The 22687-nt window shown below is 34.6% G+C and overlaps 1 protein-coding gene across 1 annotated transcript in view; it reads right to left on the reverse strand.

Annotated features, from left to right (window-relative positions):
• The window catches only part of LOC308341613 (lipoxygenase homology domain-containing protein 1-like), a gene marked incomplete at both ends in the record, with an annotated part of 148356 nt that extends 129481 nt beyond the window's left edge, over positions 1–18875 (reverse strand). Inside the window, 4 exons of the mRNA XM_080801649.1 lie at positions 4290–4397; positions 7708–7786; positions 16054–16205; positions 18773–18875. Of these exons, the coding sequence (XP_080657775.1) occupies positions 4290–4397; positions 7708–7786; positions 16054–16205; positions 18773–18875 (442 nt within the window). The remainder of the gene's footprint in view (positions 1–4289; positions 4398–7707; positions 7787–16053; positions 16206–18772) is intronic.
• Positions 18876–22687: the final 3812 nt, after the last annotated feature.

The following is a 22687-nucleotide window of genomic DNA, read 5'->3' on the forward strand; positions in this document are numbered from 1 at the left end:
TTTTATTAGAATATTTGGGGCGGAAGGGAAATGAGAAATTTAACTGTCACATTAAAATGTAATGTCTTTGTCTGATTGGACTGCTATAACAAAATACCACAAACTGGCTAGCTTATAAACAACAGAAATTCATTACTCAGTTCTGGAGGCTGGGTACTCCAAGTACTCTTGACTCCATCAAGTCACCGACACAGCCACCTGGTGAGGACTCTCTTCAGGGTTTATAGTCTGCACTTCCTCACTGTATCCTCACAAAGTGAAAGGCACTAGTGTTCTCTCTCTGGAACCACTGTTATAAGAGCATTCCTCAAGGCTCCACCTTCCACAGGCCCCAACTACTAACAACATTGCATAGGGCCTTAAGATTTCAACATATTAATGTAGGGGGTCCACAAACAGACCATAGCAAATAATTTTTTAAACAAACATGGTAAAATTATCAAATAAAAATAGTTGCTTGCATTTTCATTAGAAAACATGAATATATAAACAAAAAGATAACTCCTTTGGAATATGTCCTCTGAGGTCTGTAGGCATTCTTATTCATACTGGGAACATAATAGAGAACAATGTAAGAAGCACTAAATCATAGTTCTATATTTTGTACATTTTCAAGTTTCAGTATCATTAAGTCTATTTAGAAGTTTCCAGTTCCATAATCTGGAACATTTTACATAGCACTGAAAATGTCTGTTTCATGGACACTTTAAAGAAAGTGCTGATAAATCCAAATAGAAACAAGAGGTTTTCAAAGAGATTAGCCTTCTAAAAATGTTTATTATTATTGATTACTGTCATTTTCTACTTTTTCTTTGAGCAATATTGAGTCAAATTTGCCTTCCTGGGTCATTCATAATTTCTTAGGCTAAATTCCTTTGGCCAATTTGTCTTAAATTATCATCCAGTTCATGCAGAGCTTTAAATTTATTTATCCAAAACTGTGTATAATAGTCTCAAAACTTTTATCTGATATATATTTGTATTATATTCCCTATATCTTATCTTGTCATTTATTTTCTTCTCATTTTTATTGGACTTTTCATTGTTGGTTTACTATGTAAGGATTTGTACTTTTTTTCCTTAGGAATCCATTCCTATAAGTAACATCGATTCTGTTTTTCTATTTCCAGTCTTTTATTTCTGTTTTTGTCTTCATTATTTTCTTTCTCTCATTTTTCCCAATTTTTCTTTATTTCTTACATTACTTGTTTTTCCCAACTTTACTGAGATATAATTGACATATAATATTGTATGAATTTAAGGTATATAACTTATTGATTTGAAAAATGTATATATGGCTCTATAATTACCAAAATAAGGTTGGTTAACATATCTGTCACATAACATAATTATATTTGTTGTTTTTGTTGTTACGGTAAGAACATTCAAAATCTAGTCTCATAGAAAATTTCAATTATTAATATGGTATTATTAACTAGAGTTACCATGCTATACATTAGATCTCCAGAATTTATTTCCCTTATAACTGGAAGCTTGTACCCTTTGATTAACGTCTCCTCTTCCCCTACCATCCAGTCCCCAATGACCATCAATTTACTATTTCTATGAGTTCGGCTTTTTTATATTCCACCTATAAGTTAGATCACACAGTATTTGTCTCTCTTTTTTTGCTTAGCATAATGTCCTCCAAGTTCATTCACATTGTCACAAATGGCAGGATTTTCTTCTTTTTTAGAGCAGAATAATATTCATTCTATATAAAGACCACAATTCTTTACCTATTCATCTGCTGATGGACACATAGGTGGTTTCCACGTATTGGCTACTGTGAACAATGCTGCAATGAACATGAGAGTGCATCTATGTCTGTGAGATAGTGAATTCATTTCTTTTGGATATATACACAGAAGTGGGATTGCTGGATCGTATGGTTAATTCTATTTTCATTTTGGGAGAAACTTCTATTCTGCTTTCCTCAGTACTTGTACCAATTTACATTCCCACCACAGTGCATAAAGTTTCCCTATCTAACCATTCCAGCATTTATCTCTTGTCTTTTTGATGATAGCCATTCTAACAGGTGTAATGTAATACCCAGTGTGGTTTTGATGTGCATTTCCCCGATGATTACTGATGTTTTTGTTGTTGTTGTTGTTGTTTTTTAAAGATTTTATTTATTTATTTGACAGAGAGAGATCACAAGTAGGCAGAGAGGCAGGCAGAGAGAGAGAGAGGAGGAAGCAGGCTCCCCGCTGAGCAGACAGCCCGATGCGGGACTCGATCCTAGGACCCTGAGATCATGACCTGAGCCGAAGGCAGAGGCTTAACCCACTGAGCCACCCAGGTGCCCCATGATTACCAATGTTAAGCAGGTTTTCATGTACCTGTTGGCCATCTGGATGAGTTCTTTGGAAAAATGTCTTTCAGATCCTCTGCCCATTTTTAACTGTATTGTATAGGGGTTTTGTTTTTTGTTTTTTGTTTTTTCCATTAAGTTGTATAAGTTCTTTATATATTTTGGATATTAACCACTTATCAGATATATGATTTACAAATATTTTTCCATACTGTAAGTACATCTTTTCATTTTTTGATAATTTCCTTTGTTGTGCAGAAGTTTTTTAGTTTGATGTAATCCTACTTATTTATTTTTATTTTGGATGCCTTTGCTTTTGGTGTCAAATCTAAAAAAATCTTTGCAAGGATGATGTTAAAAAGCTCACCACATATGTTTTCTGCTGGAAGTTTCATAGTTTCAGGTCTTACATATTTAAGTCTTTAATCCATTTTGAGTTAGTTTTTGTGGGGGCGTAACATAGTGTTGCAGTTTTATTTTTTCGCATGTAGCTGTCCACTTTTCCCAACACCAGTTATTGAAGAGACTATCCTTTCCAAAATGTATATTCTTGGCTCCTTTGTTGTAAATTAGTTGACCATACTAGTATGGGTTTGTTGCTGGTCTCTATTCTGCTTCATTTACATCAACACCATAGTGTTTTGATTACTATAGTTTTGTATTATAGCTTAAAATCACAGGAAGTATGATGTTCACTTGGTTCTTTATTCTCCTTTAATCTCACCAAAGATTATTTTGACTATTCAGGGTCTTTCATAGATCCATAAAAATTTTAGAATTCTTTGTTCTAATTCCATAAAAAATGCCATCGGAGTTTTTCATAGAGATTCCACTGAATCTATAGATTGTTTTGGATAGTATGAACATTTTAACAATATTAATTCTTCCAATCCATGAGCATAGACTACCTCACCATTTATATGTGTCTTCTTCAATTTCTTTCACCAATATCTTAACAATTTTCAGTATACATGTCTTTCATCTCCTTGGTTAAATTAATTCCTAGGTATCTTATTCTTTTTATTGCAAATGTAAATGACATTTTTTTAAATTTCTCTTTCTGAAACTTCCTTATTAATGTACAGAAATGCAACAGAATTTTGTATATGGATTTATATCCTGCAATTTTACTGAATTTTATTAATTCTAACACTTTTTTGGTGGAGTCTGTAGGGGTTTCTATAGGTAATATTATGTCTACAAATAGTGACAGTTTTATTTCTTCCTTTGCAATTTGGATGCCTTTATTTATTTTGTTGATTAATTGATCTGGCTAGGACTTCCAATGCTTGTTGAATAAAAGTGGTGAAATAAATAAAATATTAATAATACTTTAATACTTAATAAAGTATTAACTGGTGCATTTCCACATTAACTGAAAATACTTTCTATATTATACATTGTAGACATATCTCCTTTTATTGTGCTTCACTTTATTATGTTTCACAGATACATTTTTTAACAAATTAGAGTAAACCCCCACTGTTGAGAAAAAAAAAGGTTCCTTTCAAAATATTCCTGCAATATATTACAGTAATGTACAATGTATGATACAATGTAGCTGGTTAACTAAGAACCCTGATGGAGATGTACAATGAGATTAATGTTGCTGTCATGCTGGTTAACACAACATCCATTCTGCAGGCCATGGATCAAGGAGTAATTTCAACTTTTAAGTGTTATTTTAAAAATACATGTCATAGGGCTATAGCTGCCATAGATAGTGATTCATCTGAAAATCTGGATAAAGTAAATTGGAAAATCTGGAAAGGATTCACCATTCTAGATGCCATTAAGAACATTTGCAATTTATAGGAAGAGGTCAAAATATCAACATTAACAGAAGTTGATTCCGACTCTCATGGATGACTCTGAGGGGTTTAAGACTTTAGCAGAGGACTTAACTGCACATGGGATGGAAACTCTAAGAGAACCAGAATAAGAAGTGGAACCTGAACATGTGACTGAATACCGCAATCTCGTGATAACACTTTTACAAAAGAGGAGCTGCTGCTTATGGATGAACAGAGCAAGTGGTTTCTTGCAATGGAATCTACTCCCAGTGAGTGTACTTCGAAGACTGTTGAAATGACAAAGGATTTAGAATATTACATAAAATTAATTGATTAAGTAGCAACAGGATTTGAAAGGATTGGCTTCAGTTTTGAAAGAATTTCTACTGTGGGAAAAATGCTATCTCACAGCACTATGTCCTACAGAGAAATCGGTTGTGAAAGAGTCAATTGATGTGGTAAAGTTCATTGTCTTAATTTTTTAAATTGCCATAGCTTCCCCACCCTTCAGCAACCACTACCCTGATCAGTCAGCAGCCATCAACATTGAGATAAGACCCTCTACCAGCAAAAAAGATTACAACTTACTAAAAGCTCAGATGATGCCTAGTATTTGTTAGCAATAAAGTATTTTAAAGGTATATACATTTTTCAGACATATTGCCATCATGCACTTAAAAGACTACAGTTTGGTGTAAACATAATTTTTATATACACTGGGAAACCACAAAATTTATTTGACTCACTTTATTGTGATACTCACTTTATTGAAGTGGTCTATAGATTGCAGTATCTCCAAAACACACCTGTAACTTCCTCCAAAAAATTCACAGATACACTTTGATTTTTTAATTCATTTTTTCTTATGTTATATTAGTAATATTTTTAGATAATTTATTCAGCAGCTTCCTCAAAAACATTGTATTATCTACATTAAACAGAGATTATTATATCAGAAAACCAAATCTACTACCACATACCCAAAAGAATGTAATATGATTTCAAAATGTTTTGTGGTAAGTTAAGTCTCACATATAAAGAAGCATAGCAGTTTGTAAATATCCAATACACATATTTATACAGTGTAGTTTATAGTCTTAACAGAAGGGGGAATTATATTCACATGATATAGGGTACTTAAACAAATATGTCTTTGTTTTTGTGCATTACCCCTCCAACATTTTTTGTGTTTAAACTTCTCTCTGCTACAAAATGCTACCACATTTTTTAAATTATCATTTTTAATCAAATAATGTCCTTTTCATCCTGTAAACTCTCCCTCTGAGATGTTATCAAAAAGACTAAGATTTAAGAGAAATTGAAAGCATTTGATTACTGGTAAACTTTAACCACTGAGATCCTCACCCTCTGTTACTAGAAGAAACAGTAATTTACCCAGTTACCCAACAAGTGTTCCCAAATTTCTCTGCAACTTAGATCTACTAGGATTTCTTCAGTAAGTTTAATGTTCTTCACCTCTTCTAAACAAATAATGACTGAGGATACTCTGAATAAGACTTTCTGAGAAAAAAATTTGTAATAGCAATAATGAAGCAGTTTGAAACTATTTCAGAAAGTATTCTTAGCATGTTACTACTTCTTGAATTATAAAACGGATGTAAGTTTAAAATAACAGTATTTTTTTAAGTTAAAAAAAACAACCAATGACATACAGCTTAATCACTTTTGGTCAGGGGGTTGGTAAATACTGAGTTCTATTTCCCTACAGAATACACTATACAAAGCCAAATATCCAGGGTGGTGGAAGAGAAGTGGCCATTTTCCTAAAACGAGGACTGTAAGTCACATGCGGCAAAGATTCAGTGAATGTTGGCTGACTGAACCCAAGGGAAGTAGCACAACCAGGTAAAGAAAGAAAGGCTGGCTACCTTTTCCTTTTCCTTCTTACCAGTGGGAAACACAACCTGCTTGCCCTAGCCATTTCGATCATCACCAACTCCTAAAAGTGTTCTTAGATAAATATCTGCTGATTTTAAAAACAAAGAGCTGGAGAAGAGTTGAAGGAGGCAAGATTATAAAAGGAATTTTTCATTTCCTCCTTAAAATGTATGTGGGTAAAATGTAGAAAAGGAAGAAAATAGATTAATTTTATAAAACAATATATTGAATTTGGGGCGCCTGGGTGGCTCAGTGGGTTAAAGCCTCTGCCTTTGGCTTAGGTCGTGATTCCAGGGTCCTGAGATTGAGCCCTACATCGGGCTCTCTGCTCAGCAGGGAGCCTGCTTCCCCTTCTCTCTCTGCCTGCCTCTCTGCCTACTTGTGATCTCTGCCTGTCAAATAAATAAATAAAATCTTTAAAAAAAAAAAAACCTTTTGGGATTTAAAATCATCTTGCTACCTCTTGGTATACTAAAGGGCAGGTAACCCATCTTAATCATCCTTGTATTTACTATAGAGAGTACTCAGTACAGCACTTTGTACATAGTAGATCCACCAAAAATATTTATAAAATTGAATTAGTTGCTTGTGTTAGTTTGTGCACATTTACATGTCCTATTAATGTTGTACTAAAGCATTGTCTAACAAGCCTGCCTGATAGTCATGTGACTCCCTACAGAAGCACAATGTGATTTAACGTAGTATTCACTATGGATAAGAGCCCAGATTATAAAATTAGCCATCAACTGATAGAAAATAAACTGCAAAAGATTTGAGTCTAGTCAAAATACAAACAAATTACAACCAAGAGAGAAGACAACATCACAGGTATGGTTTTACTGTCTTATGGCATTAGTCATATTTTAAATTTAATTTATCAATCTCACTCAACATTCTTTTTGTTTTCACTGATTATAGGAGTATATTTTTTCAGTTTCATGTAACTTCCTTTGAACCAGTTTTCTCACCTTGCTACTTTTCTCATTAATTATTTAAACACATTTCCAGAATATATTGGTAAGAAAACTTTGTATTTAACACTTTGAAAATTCTTCATTGATACTTTTTAGTGAAATAGTTTATTCTCTTGTGTGATGTTTTATCCATTTTGTAGTATGTACACTTTAGTACTCTTATCTTTTGTTGAAGAATTTTGCTTATCTTATGTTTGTTTTACAGAGTAGCTGAAAATGAACTTATTGGGAAGTTGTAGGTTATCTCACTGAACTGATGGGAAAATTGAGAGAGAAGCATAAACAAAATAGCAGCAGAAAACACAGCTGTGAACTTGTTCCCAAGACAGTCTCCTCAACATGCCACTGTTGGCACTATTGATACTACTTCATAGAATATCACTGCCAGCAGACACTGTTGCTATATCCACAAGTAGCATGTTAGAATGCCACCACATGCCACAGCATATAAATCCCAAATTCCCCTGATTTTTATGCATCACTCATTCTAGCATTTTAGACAGAACATCTACTTGGACAAGCCTACAGCCAAAAAAAAAAAAAAAACACCCACATCTGCTTGAAGTTTAAAGAATATTTGTGTCCATTATTTTAATTTCAGATAGTCACTACTTAAAGATGAATTTCTTATATGTTTGCTATAATTATTAACGAAATTTGTACAGGGTTTTACATGAAAAGAGTGGAATCAAGCCTTGAATATCTACTTATATAAGGCTTTTACCTGGGCCAACTCCATCATGACCCATGACAATCTTATACAAATCCCCAAGGTGCACAGCTTCTAGGGAGAAGGTGTCAGTCTGTAACAAATCAAAAGAGTATAGTTAGATCTGGACTATTAGTCTGATTTTTAATAAGATTATATATTAAGATACACTAAAAATTGATTGGGAAAAGAATTAGGGTCATTTAATAAATCTAAATTATGAAGGTAAAGGTAAAACAATGTTAATTTGCAGAACATAATAAGATTTCTAATATACTCCACTCATTTTTGTTAGCCATATGTCATTATGAAAACATAAATTTGGGAATTCTACAAATATATGTTTCAAATAATAGCACATATGAAATAACTATAAAATATACTTCTATTTTTCAGTCCTTTGAATACAACCAATGCATACCTTCCCTAGGGTGAAATTTTTTAAGCAATGTTTATAGGCCATTGACAAATATAATGTTTCTAAGGTAATTTTAGGATATTGATGAAAATAATTATTAGAAATTTATAACATCTATCTGAATCCCAATGTGCTGCTACAATAAAAATTATTCATGTTTCTACTCCAAAGGTCTATGTATTCAGAATATGGCTAAAAGTAAGCAGCACAAAGTTCCTTTGATAAAATCTAAGATAATATTATAGGTTAAAATGCAAGAAAAAAATATATGATGTAGCACATCAGTTGAAAAATCACCCAGAAACAAAAAATAACATTTCCATTTATATAGTGACTTAAACATTTTGAAATATTTTCATATACATTTTACTTTAGCCTTGGAAGTCACTCAGTGAGAAAGATATTCATTCCACAAAAAGAAGAGTGAGGCACAGAACGAGGATTAGAGATCAGTTCCTCTGATATATCACAATATACTTTCCTTTACAGCCACTTTGTCTCTACATAAGTGGACTATAAAGATATAAATAACATATAAGGCCATATACATTCATTTAAAAAATATATTGTCTGTCCCTGGTACAGATTAATGTGTAACATCATCCTCTCTTTATCTATGACACACATCTGATAGAAAGGAGGAATTTCTGTGCAAACAAAATAATAGCAGAGAAAATTATGTTGTAATATTTATGATCATTGATATAGAGAATGCCAAGAAAAATAAAGGAAACATGTAAAGAAAATATCCTGTCATACTCACTTAAAAATTATTTGGGTCATCAAAAAAAAAGCTGAAATAATTAAAATATAATGATCCTTTTATGCTTTACTCAGTTAAATATAATTAATATTAGTAATAATAAAAATGATATTATATATTCAATTTCCACATTTGACAATGAAAGTTGTTATATACAGTGAACGACATTTAACAATATAAAGGTAAATTTAAAAATCAGACACAGAGGATGACTTCACTTCAGCAAGATGGTGGACTAGGGAAAACCAAGCCCTCAATCCCCAGTGGAGACATTATTTTAACAATAATATATGGGCTATAACACTTATGTGCAAATTCTGGACACCAGATGAAAAGCTGCAGTACCTACTCGAATGCATAATAAAAAAGGAACTCCATCAAAGGAGGCAGGGAAGCTTGTGATTTTTTTCATGCTCTACTTGGCATAGTGTGTTGTAACTGAGAGGAAACTTTCCATATCCTGGATCCTCTTCTGGGACAAAAACAAAAGAGTGGATAATGTATACAAAATTCTGGCTTCTCTGGGAGCTGCTCAAAGAACTGATTTCTCTCTCACTTAACTCAAGTACTAATGGCAGCAGAGTTTGGAAGCCAATGAAAACAGAGGGGAGGACTGTGACAAGTCAGAGCTACAGAGATTGTAGAGGATACAGCAGGCAGACAAGGGGTGGAGTGTAAGAGAATATGAGCACAGGAGAAGAAACAGGAGCAAGCAGCTTAGGGAAATTAAGACAGTTAAAAGCACATATACAAGTCCAGAGAGGATACAGCCAAAAATAGTATGAGAGGCCCTGAAAACTTTAACGAGATTCATTGGTGAGGGTCTTCCCCTCAAAATGCAGTCCTTCAAGAGTAGGCAAGATAGTTGTTTTTTCAAATGCCAAATCTCAACAAAAGATCACAAGACATATAAAAAGGAAACACAGCTCAATCAAAGGAACAAAATAAATTACAGAAACCAATCATAAAGAAATAAAGATCTCTGAACTTTATGAGAAATAAATTAAAACTGTCTTAAATATACTCAGTAAGCTAAAAAATAACACAGAAAGTCAACTGAACAAAAGCAAGAAAGTGATGAACAAAATGAGAATATCAAAAAGAAAAATAAGAAAGCACCAAATACACTGTATGTCAACTAACAAAATTTAAATTAAAAAATAAAAAAATCACCAAATAGAAATTCTGGAGCCCATACATACAATAACTGAATCAGCAAGTTCATTAAATGATTTGGATAACTGACTTGATCAGGCAGAAGAAAAAAAAGTAACCTTGAAGACAGACCATTTGAAATCATCATAATGGGAGAAAAAAAATGAAGAAAAGTGAAGAGAACAGAAGAGATTTATGGAATACCACAAGAAGATCGGTATATACATTGTGGGGATCACAGAAGAAGAAAGAGAAAGGGGCAAAGAGCTTATCTGAAGAATTTAAAAAAAAAATCTAAGAGAAATGGACATACAAATTCAAGATGGCCAATTAATAACAAGTCAGGAAATGACAGATGCTGGCGAGGATGCAGAGAAAGGGGAACCCTCCTATACTATTGGTGAGAATGCAAGCTGGTACAACCACTCTGGAAAACAGCATGGATGTTTCTCAAAAAGTTGAAAATAGAGCTACCCTATGAACCAGCAATTGCACTACTGGGTATTTACCCTAAAGATACAAACGTAGTGATCCGAAGGGGCACGTGCACCCGAATGTTTATAGCAGCAATGTCCACAATAGCCAAACTGTGGAAAAAACCTAGATGTCCACCAACAGATGATTTGATAAAGAAGATATGGTATATATATACAATGGAATACTATGGAGCCATCAAAAGAAATGAAATCTTGCCATTTGCAATGACGTGGATGGAACTAGAGGGTATTATGCTTAGCGAAATAAGTCAATCGGAGAAAGACAACTATCATATGATCTCCCTGATATGAGGTAGTGGAGATGCAACGTGGGGGATTTGGGGGGTAGGAAAAGAATAAATGAAACAAGATGGGATTGGGAAGGAGACAAATCATAAGAGACTCTTAATGTCACAAAACAAACTGAGGGTGGCCGGGGGGGAGGGGAGTAGTGAGAGGGTGGTGGGGTTATGGACATTGGGGAGGGTATGTGCTATGGTGACTGCTGTGAAGTGTGTAAACCTGGTGATTCACAGACCTGAACCCCTGGGGCTAATAATACATTATATGTTTTTAAAAATTAGAAAAAATTTTTAAAAAGATGACCAATTAATTTTAAGATAAACATAAAGGACCCAAACCAAGATCCATAAAAATCAAATTGTCAAAAGTTAAAGACAAATAGAAAATCTAGAAAGCACTGAAGAAAAATGACTCATGGTGTACTAGCAAGGATTTATAAGTTCATGAGTGGATTCCTGAGCAGAAATCATTCAAGCTAGATGACAATGTGTAATGCATTGAAACTGCTGAAAAAAAAAAAATCTGCTAACCATGAATTTTATATCAGATGTAATTGTCTTTCAAAAACAAAAAAGAAATTAAGATTTTTTTCCCAGATAAAACAAAAACTAAGGAAATTCATTACCACCAGTTTGTCCTACAAGAAATGTTAAAGGGATTCATTCAAGCTGTTAAAAAGAACACCAGATAGCAACACAAAGCCATACAAAAACATATTCTCCCAGTGAAGGTAAATACATAGACAAAGTACAGCAACTTTCTATTAGTATAATTTTGGTGCATAGGTCCACTTTACTATATAGACCTAAAAGACAAAAGTATCAAAAACTATAAATCTATGTTAAAGGGTTTACAATATATAAAGATATAATTTGTGACATATAAATGTGATATATGTCAACAAACTGGAAAAGCTAGAACAAATAGATAAATTCCTAGAAACACAAACCCTTTAAGAGTGAATCACAAAAAGCAGAAAATCTGAATATACCAATTACAAGTAATTAAATAGAATCAGTAATTTTTAAAAAGTCCCCCTCTCCCCACCAAAAAAAAAAAAAAAAAAAAAAGTCCAGGACCAGATGACTTCACAGGTGAATTACACCATTTAAAAAAGAGTTAATACCTGATAGCTACATGCCAAAGAATGAAACTGGACCACTTTCTAACACCATACACAAAAATAAATTCAAAATGAACTAGAGACACCTGGGTAGCTCAGTGATGAAGCATCTACCTTCGATTTAGGTCATAATCCCAGGATCCTGGGATTGAGTCCCACATCAGGCTCCCTGCTCAGCAGGAAGCCTGCTTCTCCCTCCTCCACTCCCTCTGCTTGTGTCCCCTCTCTCACTGTCTCTCTCTGTCTGCCAAATAAATAAATAAAATCTTTTTTAAAAAATGGACTAAGGACTTAAAAGTGAGACTTGAAACTATTAAGAAGAAAAAAGAAAAAAAACTAGAAGAGAACGCAGGTAGTAGTTTCTGACATTGGCCTCAGTAACATTCTTTTTGATATGTCTCCTAAGGAGAAAAAAAAAAAAAGCCCAAATTAAACTACTGGAACAACATCAAAATAAAAAGTTTTTACACAATGAGTGAAACCATCAACAAAACAAAAAGGCAAACTACTGAATGGGAGAAGATATTTGCAAATCATACATCCAAAGAGAGGTTAATATCCAAAATGTATGAAGAACTTATACAACTCAATATGAAAAACAAGTAACTTGGTTAAAAAATGGGTAGAGGCCTTGAATATATATTACTCACAGAAAACATACACATGGCCAACAAACACATGAAAAGATGTTCGAGATCACTGGCCATCAGGAAAATCTAATTCAAAACCACAATGATACCCAACTTTTGTATCAACATGGATGGGACCGGAAGAGATTATGCTGAGTGAAATAAGTCAAGCAGAGAGATTCAATTATCATAAGGTTTCGCTTATTTGCAGAGCATAAGGAATAACACGGAGGACATGGGGAGATGAGAGAAGAAGGGAGTTGGGGGAAATTGGAGGGGGAGACGAACCATGACAGACTGTGGACTCTGAAGGAGGGTTTTGGAGGGGTGGGGGGTGGGAGGTTGGATGAGCCTGGTGGTATGTATTATGGAGGGCATATATTGCATAGAGCACTGGGTATGGTGCATAAACAATGAATTCTGGGACACTGAAAAGAAATTTAAAAAATAAATAATTTTTTTTTTAAAACCCACAATGATGTATCACCTCATGGTTGTCAGTTTGGCTATTATCCAAAAGACAAGAAATAACAAGTGTTGGCGAGGATGTGAAGAAAAGTGTACTCTTGTACACTATTGGTAGAAATGTATTTGTGCAACCACTGTGGAAAACAGTGCAAAGGATCCTCAAAAATTTTTAAGAAGGATTACCACATGATCTAACAATTCCACTTCTGGGTATTTATCTGAAGAAAAGGAAAACACCAATTTAAAAAGATATATGTATTCCTATGTTAATTACAGCATTATTTACAATAGCCAAGATATGAAAGCAACCTAAGTGTCCCTTGATAGATGAATGAATAAAGAAGGTGTGGGGTATACACACACACATGGAATATTACTGAGCCATAAAAAAGAATAAAATTTTGCCATTTGCAACAACATGAATACTACTAGAGCATATTATGCAAAATGAAGTAAGTCAGACAGAGAAGGACAAATACTGTATGATTTCAGTTATTTGTGGAACATAAAGAACAAAACAAATGAACATACAGAATAGAAACAGACTTATGGATACCAGAAACAAACTGGTAGTTACCAGATGGGTGAGGGATTAGGGTGGAGAGGTGAAATATGTGAAGGAGATTAAGAGGTACAAACTTCCAGTTATGAATAAATAGGTCATTGAAATGTAATTTACAGCATAGGGAATATAATCAATAATACAATAATTTTATATGGCGACAGATGGTAACTACATTTAACATAGGGATTACTTCATATTGTACAACAAATTGAGTCTAACTCTGTACACACTTAATAGGATATTGTATATCAATTATACTTCAATTTTAAAAAATTGCTGAAATAAATAAAAGCAGGCAAAAATAAATGGAAAGACTTAATATTGTTAAGTTTTCACTACTACCAAAGCAATCTACGGAGTCAACACAATCCCTATCAAAATCCCAAGGACAATGCATAGAATTGCCAAATCACTATGTCGTACACCTAAAGCTATTATAACATTGTATGTCAACTATTCTTCAATTTTAAAAAAATACATTTTTTCAATATCCCAGTGGCATTTTGCATAAGTAGAAAAAAGCAACCTATAATTCACATGGAATCTCAAGGATGCTGAATAGTAAAATAATCTTTAAAAAAGAAGAACAGGGGTGCCTGGGTGGTGCAGTAATTAAGCGTCTGCCTTCGGCTCAGGTCATGATCCCAATGTCCTGGGATGGAGACCCATATCGGGCTCCCTGCTCAGTGGGGAGCCTGCTTCTCCCTCTCCAGACTCCATGTACTTGTGTTCCCTCTCTCTGTCATAAATATATAAAATCTTAAAAAAAAAAACTAAAAACAAATAAATATAAAGAAGAACAAACTTAGAGATTTCACACTCCTTAATCTTAATACATATGACAAAGCTCTAGTAATTAAAAGAGCTTGGTACTAATATAAAGACAGATATACAGACAAATACTGTAGAACAGGGAGCCCAGAAAAAAAAATATGTTTATATTTTTTTCAAACCATCTCTGACCAAGGTGTCAAGACCACTTAATAGGGAAAAGAAAATCTCTTCAATATACTGTTGATGAATCTAGATATCCACATGCAAAAGAATGAAGTTGGACCCTTGCTTTATAACATATACAAAATTTACTCAAAATGGATTAAAAATCTAAACATAATAATCAAAACTAAAAACTCTTAGAAAAAAAATAGGGAGAAAGCTTGGGAATACTGGATTTAGCAATGATTTCTTAGATACGATGGCCAAAAACATAGAAAAAGAAAAAAGCAAAATAGACAAAGGAGACTACATGAATTAAAAACTTCTGAGCATCAAAGGATACAAATAAAAGAATGAAAAGGCAAATTCCATAATGGAAGAAAATATTTACAAATCATATTTGTGATAAGAGATATATCCAGAGTACATAAAGAACTCCTTGGGACGCCTAAGTGGCTCAGTCATTAAGCATCTTGCCTTCAGCTCAGGTTGTGACCCCAAGGTCCTGGGATCAAGCTCCACATTGGGCTCTGTTCTCTGTGGGAAAGCCTGTTTCTCCCTCTCCTACTCCCCCTGACTGTGTTCCTGTTCTTGCTGTCTCTCTCTCTGTGTCAAATAAATAAAATCTTTAAAAAAGAAAAAAGAACTCCTACAACTCAACAAGAAATAGACAAATGTCTAAATTTTAAAACAGCCAAGGACTTGAATAAACATTTCTCCAAAGATGATACACAAATGATGTGAAAGTAACATTTAACAGTAGAGAGAAGCAAATCAAAACCATGATGAGACAACACCTCACATCCATTAGGATGGTTACTACATAAAAAATTTGAAATTTAAAAACAGAAAATAAGTGTTGGCAAGGATGTGAAGAAACTGGAACCCTTGTGCATTGTTGGTGAGACTGTAAAATGGTGCATTTGCTGTGAAAACATATGCCAATTCCTCAAAAAATTAAAAATAGAAGTTCCATATTATCCAGTTGTCCTGCATATATTCAAAAGAATTGAATGAACAGTACTGAAGGCATATTTGCACATTTATTACATTATTTTTAATAGGTAAGAGTTTGAAACAACAAAAATTTCCATCAATGTATGAATTGATTAAAAAATGTGGTATATATGTACAATAAAATATTATCCAGCTTTAAAAAGGAAGGAAATCCTATCACACTGTACAACATGGATGAATATTAAGGACATTATGCTAAGTGGAATAAGCCAGTCACAAAAAGACAATTACTGCATGATTCCAATTATATGAGATATCTGAAGTAGTCAAATTTATAGAAACAGAAAGTAGAATGTGATTGACAAGGGCTGAGGGTAGGAGTAAATATGCAGTTCTTTAATGAGTACAAAGTTTCAGTTTTGCAGGATGAAAAATTTCTAGATTACTGTGAATATACTTAACACTAGGGAACTTAAAAACACTTAAACATAATTACAACTTTAGTAAAGTTTTATTTTATTGTTTTACCACAATTTAAAAAAATCAGACAAAGGATTTTGTCACTTACTTGTCCTCTTAAAAAACTGAAGGAGCTCTTTGACTGAAATAGTTGTCTAGATCCTGAATCTCCCTTTTCCCCATAGATAGAAATGTACACACTTGCTCCTGTTCCAGCATTCCAATGCTCACCTGTTGCCACATGCACTTCGTATACTGTCACTGACAACAAAAGAAAAATAATTTTTATATGCCAAGAATTATTCTTATGATAGAAAAATTACTTATATCTAATCAAGTGTTCCAGTTCCAGTTAAAATGCAGTAACACATTCTACCCAGTTTCTCCCACTGAATACAGCTAGAAAATTTTGAAAAAATACATGGTATAGCTTGGGAAAGAAGACCAGATTTTGAGGTACCAACAAGTGGTACTGTCCTTTTTTTTTTTTTTTTTTTTCTTGTCCCCTGCTATTTCCCACCCTGAACTCAGTTCACCAGAAACCTGGAAATAGGCACTGAAGCTCAGACAGAGGGAGCTCAGGAGAGACCTCTTCCTCAGGCTTAAGAACCAGGAAAGAAAATTCCTAACACATAGGGACAGTACAGATAATGTACTGTTCTTTGTTTGCTTGTTTGTTTGTTTGTTTGTTTTTGGCCTGTCATTTCTCCATTCTCTCACATCCCAGTGCCTATGCACAGAAGCAAACAGGAACCAACACTCTGAGGGAGAACTTCTGCCTCTGTTCACAGGATCTGGGCTTCAGTAGGGTGGGACCAATCTCAATTGCTTTCTTTGCTTTCTCTGTTCTATCATTACTTAGCCCTGGACATAGGAAGCCCAGAGAAATGTACAGCAAAGCAGGTAAACTAAAGCATCAGCTAACCCATCAAAAGACCAAAAATGGAGCCAGGGAACTGGAAAGTACCAAAGAGGTTCAGAGAGGGAAGAAAGACAAACACAGAAAGCTCTTTATTAACTCCTGGGCTCATCCCCAAACTGATGCGTGAATACCAAACACTCTGAGATCTAAACTAATAGATCAACCTTCATGTAGGCCCTAGATTCACTAATGAATAGTATACAGGTGGGACAGATCTGAATAGCACTGCCAAGTCTTTTAAAACTAAACTGGCATTGAAACCACAGCCCATACATGACAGTTGGAATTTATGGCCTGAAACTAACCAGTGGTCAACTACCTGTTCAAACAAAAATATAAACATTCTCCATAGGATTTAAGTAACATCAGTCTCAAATAATAATATGTAAAATATCCAGAATATAATTCAAAATTATCCAGCACATGAAGAACCAGAAAAATTTCAAATCATATGGGAGAAGACAATGACAAGAGATATCAACTTCAAAATGATACCAAGTATTGGAATTATCTGACAAAATCTTTACAACAACTATGATACAAATGGTACTGTAACAATCATGAACACTTTCAAAACGGATGGAAATGCAGAAAGTATCAATAAAAGAAAACTTAAAAAAGAACAAATGGAAATTGTAGACCTCAACAAACAACATAAGCAAATTTTAAAACTTACTGAATAGGGTCAAGAGAATGAGGAGGACATAAGACAATATTAGTGAACTTGAAGAGAGAGTAAATAGAAATTATGTAAGTTAACAAAAGAGAAAAAAATGTTTTAAAAATTAAAAAATAAATAAACAGAGCCTCAGGGACCTGTGGAACAATAATAAAAAATCTAACACTCATGCCACACAGTAGCTGAAGGAGAGGAGAAAGGGTATGAAACAAAAAGAAAGAAAGAAAGAAAATTCACCCAATAAAAGGAACAAATTAAATCTGAAAAAAAGTAAATATAGTAATATATATTTATATAAAGTAATATATATAAATACAAATATAATATATATTATATATATAAATATATATATATAATATATATTTATATAAAGTAATGGAGATCTATGAATACCCTGACAATGAGTTCAAATACTCATCTTAAAGATAAAAAGTGAGCTAAAAGAGAACACAGAATTACAACTAAATAACATCAGAAGAACTATGCAAAAATGAGAATATGAAAAAAGAGGTAGAAACTATGAAGAACCAAACAAATTCTGGAGCTGAAGAATACATTAACCAAATTAAAAAATCCATTAAACAGATTTAACAAGTAAGCTTGACCAGCAAAAGAATCAGTGAACTTGAAGACAAGCAGATGATTTGATATTACCTAGTCAGAGAAGCAAAAAAAGAACATGTGGCCTTATAAAGGAAGAAAATTCTGGCCGGGAGGAAGCAAGATGGTGAAGGAGTAGAAGACTGAAATATCATCAGGTCCCAGGAGTTCAGCTAGATAGTTATCAAACCATTCTGAACACAACAGAATATAGAAGAAAAGAAGAGCAGCAACTCTAGGAAGAGAAAATTGACCACTTTGCTGAAGGTAGGATGTGCAGAGAAGAGAATCTGATAAGACAGGAAGATAGAATGCATGGGGAGGGGCTGGCTCCCAGCATATGAGAGAGCAGTGGAGCTCCAAATGGGAACTTTTAGAAGTCTGCTCCACTGAGGGACATCACTCTAGAGGCTAAATGGGGGGTGGAGCCCTCATGGGGACAGTGTAGTCTCAGGACCCGCAGGGTTATAGAAAGACTGGGTTTGTCTGAGAGTGGCAGATCTCCCAGGTGTTGGATCAGGGAAGCTGCCTACAGAGATGGAGCCAAGGAGTGCACTCTCAGCTCAGGATTAATTTAAACCATGATCTGAGACAGTCAGGCCACTGCTCTTCAAGTGGGGACCTTACGAGTGGCAGATTGGGAGAGACCCCCTCCTTCCTCTTCTGGGAGGAGTGGTGCAGAAGCATGCTGCAGGGATCTACTGGGTTTGAAGACTCTAAACGGGGCCATGCGCCAGAGATAGAAAGGCTCAGTGAAAGGCTGGGTGAGCTCTGAGTGCAACCAGAGACGGAGAAGGGAGGGATTGACTGCTTTTCTCTGAGGCAGCACTGAGCACTGGGACCCTGAGCTCTCTGCTTTTATGCAGCAGAGATTGGGAGGCCGCCATTTTCATTCCCACCCTCCAAAGCTCTACAGAAAACATTCAGGATACAAAAGCTACTGAGAATAAACTAAGCAGATTACTTAGCCTGGCCCTGGCAAATATGGTGCAATTCTGGCTTGGGCAAAGACATTTGAGAATCACTGCAACAGGGCCCTCCCCCAGAAGATCAGGAAGAACATCCAGCCAGGAACAAGTTCACTAATCAATGAGAACTGTGGAACTTGAGAGCTAGGGGAAAGAAACACATAGAATTCATGGTTTTTTCCCCAAAATCTGATAGTACTTCAAAGCTAAGTTTTTTAAATTTTATTTTGTTCTTCTTCTACCTTTCCTCCTTCCTGTTTTAACCTTTTTTAACTATTTTATCTTATCAATATCATTTTTTAAAAATCTTTTAAAATTTTCATTGTTATAGTCATATTCTAACCCTTCATTGTGTTAACTTTATTTTTTGTATATATACAGTTTTTTTCCCTTAAATTTTTGTGATACAATCTCTTCTAATAGATCAAATTACCCTAAATCTAATCAAATATACCCTAAATCTAGAACATGGCTTTGTCTAGTCTCCAGCCTGATCACATTCTCTCCTCTTTTTTTTTTTTCTTTTTCTAACCAACTTATCAATTCCTTTTTTAGAATCCTTTTAAATATATATTTTTTTTCTTTAAAATTTGGGAGGTAGCTTCTTATAAGAGACCAGAATACACCCCAAATCAAGTGGATGGTTCCATTCTATTCACCAGTCTAATATATTTTTTTTAATTTTTAATTTTTTCCCCATTTCTTCTCCCTGCAGTTTCAGGTCTCTTCTGATTTGGTTAGCATATATTTTTCTGGGGTCTTTGTCACCCTTTTAGTATTTTGTTCTCTCATTCATCTATTCTTATTCTGGATAAAATGACAAGGTGGAAAAACTCACCACAAAAAAAAAAAAAAAAAGGCTGTACCAAAGGCTAGGGACATAAGCAATAAGGACATTAGAAATATGTCAGAACTAAAGTTCAGAATGACGATTACCAAGGTGCAAACAAGTTTCAAAAAAAGTAAGGAAGATATTAGAGAATCCCTTTCTGAAGAAATAAAATCAATTTCTGGAGAAATATAAGAACTAAAATCTAACCAAGTTGAAATCAAAAAACCTATTAAGGAATGTAATAAAAAATGGAGGCTCTTACGCTAGGATAAATGAAGCAGAAGAGAGAATTAATAATATAGAAGACCAAATGAAGGAGAATAAAGTAGCTGAGCAAAAGAGAGACAAACAACTACTAGACCACGAGGGGAGAATTTGAGAGATAAGTGATACCAGGAGATGAAACAATATAAGAATAATTGGGATCCTAGAAGAAGAAGAAAGACAGAGAGGGGCAAAAGGTATATTGGAGCAAATTATAGAAGAGAATTTCCCTAATATGACAAAGCAAACAAGCATCAAAATCCAGGATGCGGGGCGCCTGGGTGGCTCAGTGGGTTAAAGCCTCTGCCTTCGGCTCAGGTCATGATCCCAGGGTCCTGGGATCGAGCCCCGCATCGGGCTCTCTGCTCAGCAGGGAGCCTGCTTCCTCCCCTCTCTCTCTCTGCCTGCCTCTCTGCCTACTTGTGATCTATGTCTGTCAAATAAAGAAATAAAATCTTTAAAAAAAAAAAAAAAATCCAGGATGCACAGAGAACACCCTTCAAATCAATAAAAATGGGTCCACATTCCATCATCTAATAGTAAAACTTACAAGTCTCAGTGACAAAGAAGAAATACTGAAAGCAGCTCGGGACAAGAAGTCTGTAACATACAATGGTAGAAATATTAGATTGGCAGCAGACCTATCCACAGAGACCTAGAAGGCAAGAAAGTTCTGGCATGATATATTCAGACCACTAAATGAGAAAAATATGCAGCCAAGACTACTATATCCAGCTAGGTATCATTGAATATAGGAGAGATAAAAAGCTTCCAGGACAAACAAAAATTAAAAGAATTTGTGAAAACCAAGCCAGCCCTACAGGAAATATTGAAAGGGTCCTCAAAGCAAAGAGAGAGCCTAAAAGTAACAGACCAGAAAGGAATAGAGATAATATACAGTAACAGTCACCTTACAGGCAATACAATGGCACTAAATTCATATCTTTCAATAGTTACCCTGAATGTAAATAGGATAAATGCCCCAATCAAAAGACACAGGGTATCAGAATGGATTTTAAAAAACACCCATTGATATGCTGTCTATAAGAAACTCATTTAATACCCAAAGATACCTCCAGATGTAAAGTGAGGGGGTGGAAAACAATTTACCATGCTAATGGACATCAAAAGAAGGCTGTGGTGGCAATCCTTATATGAGATAAATTAGATTTTAAGCCAAAGACTATAATAAGAGATGAGGAAGGACACTATATAATACTTAAAGGGTCTGTCCAACAAGAAGATCTAACAATTTTAAATATTAAAATATTTTAAATTTTAAATTTTAAAAATTTAAAATATATAAGATATTTCATTTTAAATATAAAAATACTTTCATTTCGTTTTCAATCAGGGCATACCCTGATCCCCAAACCAAGAAAAGACCCCACCAAAAAAGAGAATTTCAGACCAATATCCCTGATAAATATGTATGCCAAGATTCTCAACAAGATTCTAGCTAATCCAGAATCCAACAGTATATTAAAAAGATTATCCACTGTGACCAGGTGAGATTCATCCATGGGATGCAAGCGTGGTTCGACATTTGCAAATCAACCAATATGACAAAATAAATCGATAAGACAAGAGAGAAAAACCACATGGTCCTCTCGATACAAAAAAAGCATTTGACAAGATACAGCATCTGTTCCTGATTAAAACGATTCAAAATATAGGGATAGAGGGAATATTCCTCAACTTCATAAAATCTGTCCATGAAAAACCCACAGCAAATATCATCCTCAATGGGAAAAAGCTGACAGCCTTCCCATTGAGGTCAGGAACACGACAAGGATGCCCACTCTCGCCACTGTTGTTCAACATAGTACTAGAAGTCCTAGTAACAGCAATCAGACAACAAAAAGAAATAAAAAGTAATCAAACTAGCAGTGAAGAAGTCAAACTCTCTCTCTTTGCAGATGACATGATACTTTATATTGAAAACCTAAAAGACTCCACCCCAAACTACTAGAACTCATACAGCAATTCAATAATGTGGCAGGATATAAAATCAATGCACAGAAATCAGTTGCTTTCTCATACACAAATAATGAAAATACAGAAAAGGAAATTAGAGAATTGATTCCATTTGTTATAGCACCAAAAACCATAAGATACCTGGGAATAAACCTAACCAAAGAGGTAAAGGATGTCTTTGTACTCGAGGAATTACAGAACACTCATAAAAGAAATTAAAGGCACAAAAAGATGGAAGACAATTCCATGCTCATGGATCTGGAGAATAAATATTGTTAAAATGTCTATACTGCCCACAGCAATCTACACTTTCAATGCCATCCCAGTCAAAATTCCACAGACATGGGGCGCCTGGGTGGCTCAGTGGGTTAAAGCCTCTGCCTTTGGCTCAGGTCATGTTCCCAGGGTCCTGGGATCGAGCCCTGCATCAGGCTCTCTGCTCGGCAGGGAGCCTGCTTCCCTTCCTCTCTCTCTGCCTGCCTTTCTGCCTAATTGTGATCT

Source organism: Martes martes (genome assembly GCF_963455335.1).
Source record: "Martes martes genome assembly, chromosome: 4".
Lineage (NCBI taxonomy): Eukaryota > Metazoa > Chordata > Mammalia > Carnivora > Mustelidae > Martes > Martes martes.